General features: G+C 40.6%; 2 protein-coding genes across 2 annotated transcripts; one reads left to right on the forward strand and one right to left on the reverse strand.

Moving 5' to 3' along the window:
* Positions 1–977: 977 nt before the first annotated feature.
* On the forward strand, positions 978–2,007 carry LOC308258890 (olfactory receptor 51E1; the record flags this gene model as incomplete). Its single annotated transcript, XM_080689507.1, has 1 exon — positions 978–2,007. Exon 1 carries the CDS (start codon positions 1,054–1,056, stop codon positions 2,005–2,007), a length of 954 nt encoding a protein of 317 aa, XP_080545633.1. The 5' UTR covers positions 978–1,053.
* Positions 2,008–8,924: 6,917 nt separating this feature from the next.
* Positions 8,925–9,890, reverse strand: LOC308258900 (olfactory receptor 51I2-like; the record flags this gene model as incomplete). The annotated part of the gene is made up of 1 exon (XM_080689518.1): positions 8,925–9,890. One exon carries the CDS (start codon positions 9,888–9,890, stop codon positions 8,925–8,927), a length of 966 nt encoding a protein of 321 aa, XP_080545644.1.
* Between the last annotated feature and the right edge of the window lie 1,280 nt (positions 9,891–11,170).

Here is an 11,170-nt window from a genome sequence, read left to right on the forward strand (position 1 = left end):
CCCATCATATTTATTTACTTATTTATTTATTTTAATAAAACTGGAAGTTGCAGCCAAGAGTACTCTACCATGAAGCTATGCCTTTAGTCTATTTATTTACTTATTTATTTATTTAGTCCTGGGATGAAATTAGTGTTGGGTGTTTATTAGAGTAGGATTTATAATAAAATAGATTTATAATAAAATAGATAATAAAATAAAATAAAATTTATATAATAAAATAGATTAAGATTGAAATAGCTATTAAGTATTGGGTTAATGTTAATACTAGGTTTAAGGCTAGAATTGGAGAGATGATGATGATGATGATGATGATGATGATGATGATGATGATGATTATTTTCAGGTCTGGGGATGGAACCCAGGCATTCGACCTCCAAGCTACACCCCCAGCCCTATTTTTTATTCTTTATTTTGAGACCAGGTCTCACTGAGTTGCAGAGGCCCTCACTAAGTAGCTGAGGCTGTCTGTGAACCGCAATCCTCTGTTCTCAGCCTCCTGAATGCTGAGATTACAAGTGTGCACCACTACTCCTGGCTGGAAAGATTATTAAATTAGTGATGATATTAGACTTCGATGTTAATCTGTTGCTACAATATTGCCATATTTAAACTGGAATTCATCTAAAGATAGTCTAGTGATGTGACTAGAATTATAGTCAGTGTTAAGAAAAGAGGAATATAGGATATGATAGAGAAAGTGATGGTAATTTTTTAATCATCTAAGAATATATACTCAGTCATTATCCCTTGAGAATCAAAAAATGTAAAATATGATTAGAACTTTGTCATAGTTCCCTTGTTATCAAGATTGACTATACAGCTAGGATTAGTAAACAGGACTGGATGAATTTGCATCTGGTACTTGATTTGTGGTTAGAATGAGTTTAGAATAGGATCAGAGTTTGCATAGGCAATGAAATTTGAGCCTGAGTTAGAGAATAGGGATGAGATTCTGGCATGGCACTGAGATTCTGGAGGATCTGACCATGGCTTATCTTTGCTTTCCAGCCTCTACCTGCCTGGCTCTGACCATAGCTCAGCTCCTTCACCATGGTGGGCCCCAATGGCAGCGAATCCAGTACCACATATTTCATCTTAATTGGGCTCCCCGGCTTGGAAGAGGCTCAGTTCTGGCTGGCTTTTCCCTTGTGCACCCTTTACCTCATTGCCGTGCTGGGTAACTTGACGATCATCTACATTGTGCGGACGGAGCACAGCCTACACGAGCCCATGTACATCTTTCTTTGCATGCTTTCTGGCCTCGACATCCTTATCTCCACCTCATCCATGCCCAAAATGATGGCCATATTCTGGTTCAATTCCACCACCATCCAATTTGATGCTTGTCTGGTACAGATGTTTGCCATCCACTCCTTATCTGGCATGGAGTCTACAGTGCTGCTGGCCATGGCCTTTGATCGCTATGTGGCTATCTGCCACCCACTACATCATGCCACTGTGCTCACGTTGCCTCGTGTTGCCAAGATTGGCATGGCAGCCGTGGTACGGGGTGCCGCCCTCATGGCACCCCTGCCTGTCTTTATCAAACGGCTGCCCTTCTGCCGCTCCAATATCCTCTCCCATTCCTATTGCCTTCACCAAGATGTCATGAAGCTGGCCTGTGCTGACATCAGTGTCAATATCATTTATGGCCTCATTGTCATCATCTCTGCCATCGGCCTGGACTCACTTCTCATCTCCTTCTCGTATCTGCTTATCCTTAAGACTGTGCTGGGTCTGACACGTGAAGCCCAGGCAAAGGCGTTTGGCACATGTGTCTCTCATGTGTGTGCTGTTTTCATATTTTATGTGCCTTTCATTGGATTGTCCATGGTGCACCGTTTCAGCAAGAGGCGGGACTCTCTCCTGCCCATCATCATGGCCAACATCTATCTGCTGGTCCCACCAGTGCTCAACCCCATTGTGTATGGAGTGAAGACAAAGCAGATCCGGCAGCGCATCCTTCGTCTTTTACACATAACCACACATACTTCAGATGCCTAGGAGTTGGCGATCAAACTTCTTTTCCATTCAAAGTCCTCTAATTCAGATCTTAGCATCATTACTTTGGAAGACAGTGTTAAAAAAAACTTATTCTTATTAAGAATCCAACTTTAAAGATGGAATAGGTTGGGGAGTCTCCATGTGGAAAGAGATGGCAGGACCATACACTTCCAGTTTTCACTTTTCAATATCATTCTTCTCTTTTTAATATAATTATTAAGACCCTGACATAGCTGTGATTGGAAGGTTATTATTTCCCATTTTACAAATCTATGTTGCTTCCATTGATGGTCCACAGCAGTCTGAGACAAGGGTAGTACATTTAAACAACACTTACTAGCCAGGTACATGCCTGTAATCCCAGTACTTAGGAGGCTGAGAGAGAAAGATCACAGGTTCAGGGTCACCCTAAGCAGCTTAGGCCATCAACAACTTAGTGAGACTCTATATAAAAATGAAAAAAATAGAGCTGGGGAATGTAGCTCAAAGGTAGAGCACCCATGGGTTCAACCCTTAGTATCACCACCAGCAACAAATATTTAAAAAAAAAAAAAGCAATAACAAGACCAAAAACAAAAACAAGGAAAAAAATAAAAGCATTTGCTAAACCCTTAAGCATGACAAAAGAAAGCAAACACAAGATTACAGTAAAACTAGATAATCTAGCTCAAAGATTTCCTCTTCAGAATTTCTAACTTTTGGATTTCAGGAAATAAGACATTTCCGGATTTCTTTCTTCAAAACAACTTCCAGAGAAGAGAAATAATTGCTTAATTGCTTTTTTTCTGGACAGTAGGCCCTGAGGGGAAGATTGGAGGCAAAATCTTGAAAAGACTGCATTTGCCTACTTTAAAGGAAGACGATACACTTTGTTCTCAGGGTCTTCATGGCCTATTGACATTTTTCTTATTTAATTTTTTGTTAATCTTTTGATTCAAGCAGGGATACTATTAGTATCCTCATTGTACCAATGGAAAAACTAATGTTTCATGGGGACCAAAAGGTTGTATAGGATCACATAAAATCACAAATAAAAAGATTAAGATTTTTCATACCCATCTCTGGTTTTTTTTTTTTTTTTGTGGTGCTGAAGATTGAACCCAGAGGCACTGGACCTCTGAGCTACATCTTCAGCTATATTTTATTTTTTTATTTGGAGACAGGGTCTCACTAAGTTGCTGAGAACCTCATTAAGTTGCCAAGGCTGGCCTCAAATCTGTGATCCTCCTGTCTCAGTGTCTCAAGTCCTGGGATTACAGGCATGTACCACCATGCCAGCTAATTATATGCCCAATACTACATTACCTGGAAGGATGATTAGAGATACCTGTAGCATAATGAGTTATGTATGTCTGGAGTCTTGCATTTTCCTAGAAAAAGTGTTTAATCCTGTCTGTTACTACCCCAACATTGTGTGGATAATCTCCATCAATGGAGCACATGGCTTTAATTCCAATAGCTCTTATTCAATGTCCTGGCCCAGTAGCCATTGAACCTGTACAATGGAAGCTGATGTATGTTTGGGGAGCTCCCAATAATAGTTTGTTTGGAAAATCATTTGATTAGCCATGAAGTCACTGGGATATTTGAGAGACACTTTTAGGAAGAGAAGAAGCTGAGAGCTTCTAGCAGCCTATGGCATGGACTTGTTATCCTTATCAGAGAGTTAAGAGCAAGAGGCACGTGAGATTGAGTTAGGTCAGTAGCCCATGTGGCTTCCAGGAAGCAAGGCTAAGGGAAGAACAGGTCCACAGAAAGTGAGGAGAGCATCATAGTGGGTGCCACACATCCTTAGGGTTTTGTACTGTTCTACAGGGAAACTCTGGATATTGATGATTGTGTAACAATGCCATGGAAGACAGCAATAAAGACTGCATCCCTGCCAGTGGTACTGAGTATGCACATGGTTCTGGATACCACTCAGGAGCCAGCTCCTCACGCCAGGCATGATACTTCCAGGAGTGGGTTCGGCACCACAGGCATGCAGTAGGAATGGACTGGGTAGGAACTGACCCACAGGGAGAGTCCTGGTCAGACCCGGAGAAGACAGATGAGACAGCAGGCAGGCAGCACATATAAAGAGCACATGACAAGACAGAATTTTATGGTCAGACCTAGTAGCACAGAGGCCCACCTGGTCCAGAGAACATAGAGGTAGCACATCCAGCTTCTTGGACCTCAGAAGGACAAGGCTCATTGGCAGTAGAAAATCAGTGAGGCGCAGGAAGAGTAGTGGCACAATAAGCAGTGCAAGCTAGGGTCAGTGTAGGCTTTGGTCACTTTGAGCTGTATGGAGGATCAGCCTGCTGCCCAGAAGTGCCCTTGTGTTGGAACTGAAAGAGAATGAAAGACAAAAAAGACAGAATTTTTTTTTCTTAATAGGAAGTGGATATATGATTGCAGTAAGCAAAAATCTTATATGTCCTGAAAATATAAGGTAAATAAAAATGTAATAAAATTATTACGTTAAAAGAGTTTTTAAAAAGCATCATCAGCATTTTGGTGTTTATTCTCCCATATATTTAATATATGTTTGTGTACATGAATTTGCATGGACATGTGTTAAACATGTGTGGCTACTTTATATTTGGGATCCTTTTGGAGGCAAACATAGGTGGATAATAAATAGATGAATCTAACAAAACATTTTAAATATTTTTGAGGGTATAGTAGTTATCTTAGATTTTAGAAATGATTTTAAGTCTATAGAAGTGAATATGCCCAAGAAAGATTCATGGCTTTGATTCTGAATGACTTCATAACAACCATGGATGGTGACCACCACTCTCACCCCTTTGTCATGTGTCTCCACAAGTACCAAATACCAGAAAGAGTGGCAAAACAATAGCAGGAATATCCTAATCTCTAGACATATTTCTGCTGATATACTTTATGAATATTCACTAGGATTTCCTGGAAGGGAAAGGAGTACATATTAGGATGGAAGGTAAACACTGCTTTCTTTCAGGGGATCTGGTTGTAAAGTTGGGATGTGTTTATGATATGCTTTTCATGTGGATATCTCTTTGGCCTTCCCCATTTCTTTTGTTTAGATCCTCCTGTCCCTGGCCCTACTATCTAGGCCAGTTGGGCCCCCTTTTTTTTTTGGTCCTGGAGAAATAGTAATGATATTAAATCTCAGTCTCTAAGTTTCTTGCTTATTTTTTTAGGTTTTATTTAGAAATGTTTTATAAGCATGTCTGTGCTCTTCATTCTGAACACCAATGCTTTGGTCCAGATACTCACCTCCTTCAGGGATAACTGCTTCAAAATCCACACTAGTATCCTTATTTTGAACATTTTTTGATATAGCCCTAAATTCCACATAGCTTTCAAGAATTTTTACAAACACAATTTTAATTATTTTATTGCATCTTAAATAGAGTCCAAATTTCTTACACTAATAATAGGTTAGCCTTTTTCCTCTTATACTTTTATATTTGTTCTCATCCTATTTCCAGCATATTTCTAATTTTTCAAACTAACATCTTATTCTGCTACTGTATAATACTCTCTCTCTTAAAAATTTTACATATTTTTTCACACTGAGGTTTAAACTCAGAGGCATTCTAACTGTAAACTACACCCCTAGTTGTTCTTATTTGGTACTAGGAATTGAACCCAGGGGCATTATATCTCTGAACTATACCCCCAGGCCCATTTTTATTTTTCATTTTAAAACAAGATCTTTTTAAGATGATGAAGTCCTTGCTATGTTGCTGAGGATGACTTCAGACCTCTGATCCTCCTGTCTCAGACTCCAAATACTGAGATTACAGGTGTGTGCCACCAACTCTGGCTCATGTACTTTAAAAAAATATACTTTTATTGGTTCATTGTAATCATACATTATAAAGTTCAGAGTAACAGGGACATACATGCACACAGCTCTTGAGGAGTTCAGCTCATGTACTTTTAAGCCTCTGTTTCAGTTTCTTTTGTCTGAATTGCTGATACCATTTTTTTTAAAGTAACACATAAGAAAATGAAGCTTTCTGTGAATCACGAGGCCCAAAAGAACATATACTCTTGAGTGGTCCCAGACCTCTCTGCACAACTTTACAATTAGACCATTTCTAGTTCACAACAGTTTGAGTGAGACTGCTGAGACATTGAGCCATATCTGTTCATGCTAATAAACTGTCTTATACCACTTCTTAGATTAAATTGTAATAAGGCTTCCTTGGATGCAATGAACACATAGGAGGAGGGCTGACCCTTCCACTATGTCTGGGTTTCTGGAGACAGGCATATCTGAATTTGGGGGGAAAAAAAACTATATTATACTATTGTTTTTGGATTTCAGTGTTCATTTTTATCTCTTGGACAGGAAAACCTCAAAGATGTTCTTGTCTGAAATTTTTTTTGGTGGTAGTTGGGATTGAACCTAGGTGTGTTCTACCTCCGAGCTACACCTCTAGCCCTATTTTATTTTTTATTTTGAGACAGGGTCTTGCAAAATTACAGTGTGCTGGCCTCAAACCTGCAATCCTCCTGTCTCAGCCTTCCATGTACTTGGATTATAGGCGAATGTCACACTGTGACCAGCCTTGCCTGTTATCTTAGAGTTTTTATTTCAGACGTTATTCAAAGGAAGTGGAGATAACACCAAATCAAATTGCGGTGTTTCCTCTTCTACTCCTGGGGAAGCCAAAGGGTTTGCATGGGCTTTTAACTCTAAGCAAGTTAAATTAGGGTTGCAGATGGAGAGTCTAGATATCTGAAATGGGAACAGAGTAGAGAGGACAATTATCAGTGTTAGACTTCACCGTGGAAATCACCAGGTAAGGTAGTCTTGTAAGGAACGGGCATTCCTGAAAGAGGTGATGGGAAGAATTGGTGGTGCCAAGGCATGTGGCACCATGCCACCTGATGCACATTTATTTATTTACTTATTAAATAAACATTTATGGAAGAAAAATCTAATATGTAGAGGCTAGGGAGAAAATGAGACTTGGGGGACTCCAGATGAAGGAGGAGGAAGCTTAGATAAGAGAAGGTGACCTGACTGAGGGAGATAGGAGGAAGGAAGAGGAAAACACATTAATAGACATGATGTACATAAAGAAATTTATCAAAGTGAATCACTCTACGTGGCACAGAGGGGATGGTAAAGGAATAGACTGGACATGGGGGTTCAATGACTGCTGTGGGCATGTATGCCTCAGTCACCTTGAACTTCATCAAGATGTATAATTACAATGCACCAATAAATTTAAAAAAGAAATAAAAAGCTAATAAGGCAAGGCAATGTGTCAGTGAGGCTAGGGCTAAGGAGAAGAATAAGAAAGAGAACAAAATGATGTTAGAGTTTTAGTTACTCTATGTTCTCATAGCAATAACCACATGAGCTAGCACCCTGCCAAGGCACATCTTCCTCTCTCTGTCTCTGCCTCTGTCTCTCTTTCTCGCTTATTGGTGCATTTGATTTGCATAATAGTTGGTTTCATTGTGGCATATTCATATGTGCACATAACATAGTTTAATTAATCTAACTCCCTGGCACCTCCCGCTTTCCTCATCTCCTTCCCCAGATCCGCTTCCTCTATCTAATAGTCCCATTTTATTTTCATGAGATCCTTCTAAACAATTTTTCTCTCTAGATTCCACATGTCAGAGGAAACGTAGGACACCTGTCTCTCTGTATCAGACTTATTTTGATTAACGTAATGCTCTTCAGTTTCATCTTTTTTTCTTGCAAATAGCAATTTCATTCCTCTTTATGGCTGAATGAAACTTCTCCATATATACCACATTTTCCTTATCCATTCATCTCTTGACTGACACCTAGGTTGGTTCCGTAACTTGGATATTGTGCATTGTGCTGTTATAAAAATGGGAACACAAGTATTTCTAATGTATACTGGCTTTAGTTCTTTTGGATAAACACCAAGAAGTGGTATAGCTGGATCACACAGCACTTCTAGTTTTAGTGTTCTTGAGGACATCCTATACTGATTGATTTCTACCTTCCCACCAACAGTGTATAAGTATCCTCCCCTACACCAGTTTATGCCAGCATTTATCACTGATTTTCATGACGATTGTACGTGTTTAACCAGAGGGAAATGAAATCTTAGTGTAATTTTGATTTGCATTTCCTTGTTGTTGAACAAATAGACATTCAACATTTTTTTCCTACAGTTGTTGGCTGTACTGGGGATGGAAACCTGGGGCATTCTACCTCCAAGCGACACCCCCAGCCCTATTTGTTATTCTTTATTTTTGAAACAGTGTCTCACTGAGTTGGAAAGGGCATCTCTAAGTAGCTGAGGCTGTCTGCAAACTGTGATCCTCCTGTTGCAGCCTCCCAAATGCTGAGATTACAAGTGTGTGCCACCACATCTGGCCTGTTTTTATTTATTATTTGTAGATGTGTTTATTTAGTTCATTTGCTGATTTATTGAATGGGTTGGGGTTTTTTGGTATTGTTTTCTTTTATTTTTACATAATCTGGATATTAATAATCTCTCAGAAGTGTAGCTGGCAAAGATTTTCTCCCATTCTGTAGTCTTTCTCTTCACCCTGTTAATTGTTTTTTTTTATATAGCAGCCTCTTTTATTTTACCCAGATTCTATTTAAATTAAAAGTTTTGATAGTGTTTCAGTCATCATTCTCATCGCTGTGTTCTAAACAACTGATACACAAAACATAAAGGAAGAAATATTTATTTGGGCTCATAATGGTTTTAGAGGTTCAGTCCATAGGACTGGATCTGAAGCATATATGGCAGTGGTGGCTGTATGTGTAGAGAAGGACTCTGCTGTCACACCATGGAGGATGGAAGAGAGATCAAGGGGAGAAGGTGAGGGGAACATACAGTCCCAAAGGCCAACCCTCGGGGACGCACCTATGAGTGTGGGAGCATGGCTGTTTCCAGAAAATGGAAGGACATTATATTTTTAAACCTTAACAGTCAGCCTTGGCCTTTCTTCCTCAGTACCCTGAGCATGGCTCCCCGGATGGGCTTGGACTTGACACTGTAGATGACAGGGTTGAGCACGGGAGGCACCACCAGGTATACATAGGCAACAAGAGCATGCACAATGTGGGGCAGGTGCTTTCCAAAGCGGTGGATCATGGACACACCTATGACCGGGATGTAGAACACCAGGACAGCTAAGATATGAGAAACACAGGTGTTGAGGGCCCGGGTGCGCTCCCGGGGAGAGGCCAGCCCCATCACGGTATGCAGAATGAGGGTGTAGGACAGGACAATGAGCAAGGAGTCCACGCCCACTGTGGACAGAACCACATACAGCCCATACAGGATGTTGACAGTAATGTCCGCACAGGCCCGCTTCATGACGTCTGCGTGGAAGCAGAAGGAGTGGGACAGGAGGATCTTGCCAGGGCAATAGTTCAGTCGTTTTAGCAAGAAGGGCAATGGGAAGAGGGACAGAGTGGCTCGAGCTATAATGGCCACTCCGATCTTGATGATGACATTATTTGTGAGGACAGCTGCGTAGCGCAGGGGGTTAGAGATGGCCACAACACGGTCAAATGACATGGCCAGGAGCACTGAGGACTCCACTACAGAGAAGAAGTGCAGGAAGAACATCTGGGCCAGGCAGGCATTGAAACCGATGAGCCGATAGTCAAACCAGAGCACAGCCAGGGTCGTGGGCAGTGTGGACAGGGTGAGGCCCACGTCGCTGAGAGCCAGCATGGACAGGAAGTAGTACATGGGCTGGTGCAGGCTGGGTGTCCTCCTGATGGCCAGGAGGATGAGGCAGTTTCCAGTGAGTGCCACAGTGTACATGGAGGAGAAGGGGATGGAGATCCAGCTGTGAGCGGCCTCCATCCCTGGGATGCCAATCATGAGGAAGGCGGGTGGTTGGAAGAAAGAGATGTTGCTGATGGACTGGAAAGGGAATGTCATTAGGAAGCAGTGGAGGGCTCCAGGGAGGTTTGACCTCTTCAATCTGCACTACAAGAGGATCTAGGATGGTAGCAAAGAACATGCTAGTGTTGAATCAAAAGTCTAGAAGTCAAATAGAATTTACTGATAGTAATTATAATGATTAAAATTTCACAGATTCTAGAATAGGTTAGATTTAAGTTAGTATGCCAGTGCATATGTTTAAATTTTCTCATTTATCCTGAAAATCAAGTCTTTTTTCTTTAAGATCTGGACACTTTCAGACCCAAGATTAGTCCCTTAGAGATATGTGGATACTATTTACATAATCTTATCTTGCAAAAGTTTATTATCTCTAAGGCTGACAACTGGTTTGAGCCAGTAGGTGAGATTCTGTTTGTCAGGAAGTAGTAACTGCAGTTCAGAGAGCCCAGTTAGTGAGTCAGTCAGTCAGTCTTTCTTTCTTTCCTTTTTTATTTTATTTTATTTTATTTTTTTGCTCAAATTCAAGATATGTTATTTCCATGTGAACAGAGGGCAATGAAGATCCTGTTTAGAAATAAACAAGGACAGTTGAATCAGGTAGAGAAGTAAGGAAGAGAGCTTTGTTCCCATAAATTTGCACTTTCTGAAGTCATTTATTCCTGAAGTCATTGGTTTATCTTTCCCTTGACTTTTCTCTGATGCACTTTGATGAATAATAAATTCCATGATTTATGCATAAGCATTGGGGCTTAATTTCTCCCAACTCAGAATCAATAGAGACTTTGGATAAGGCCAAATTTTTCCTCCCATTGAACAGGTGAGTGGCATGCACTGATCTCTGGGGAGTGGCTCACGCATTGTCATCCTGGGGTTTGGATCCATGTTTGTTTGAATCCAAATTCAAGACTCTTTCCTATGGCCTCTTCTGATTTGACAAAGTGTCTGAAGTGCAAAGCACCACAACCATTATTTTAAATTATTGTGTATTTCTTTATATCTGATTTGTTTAATCCTCATAGTCTTTCTGAAATGCAGACCCTGAAGGATTGCAATTCAGGGAAGTACATGTCCATGTTGTTCTTCTGCTTAGAACCCTTCAGTGGTTCCCGTGTGCACCCTAATAAAGTGATAAGAGCTGCAATCTAGTGACTGTGTCACTTTCTATTCTTCCTGCATGCTACACTACCTCTTGATCAGGATTCTTTAGCCATGCTGATCTTGTGTCAGTTTTTAAAAATAGATCAACTTACTTCTTTAGCTTGGGGACTTAATGCTCTGTCTGTACTCTTCTTTTGCTTTTCACCTGGCTGGGTCCT

Source organism: Muscardinus avellanarius (genome assembly GCF_963383645.1).
Source record: "Muscardinus avellanarius genome assembly, chromosome: 1".
Classification (NCBI taxonomy): Eukaryota; Metazoa; Chordata; class Mammalia; order Rodentia; family Gliridae; genus Muscardinus; species Muscardinus avellanarius.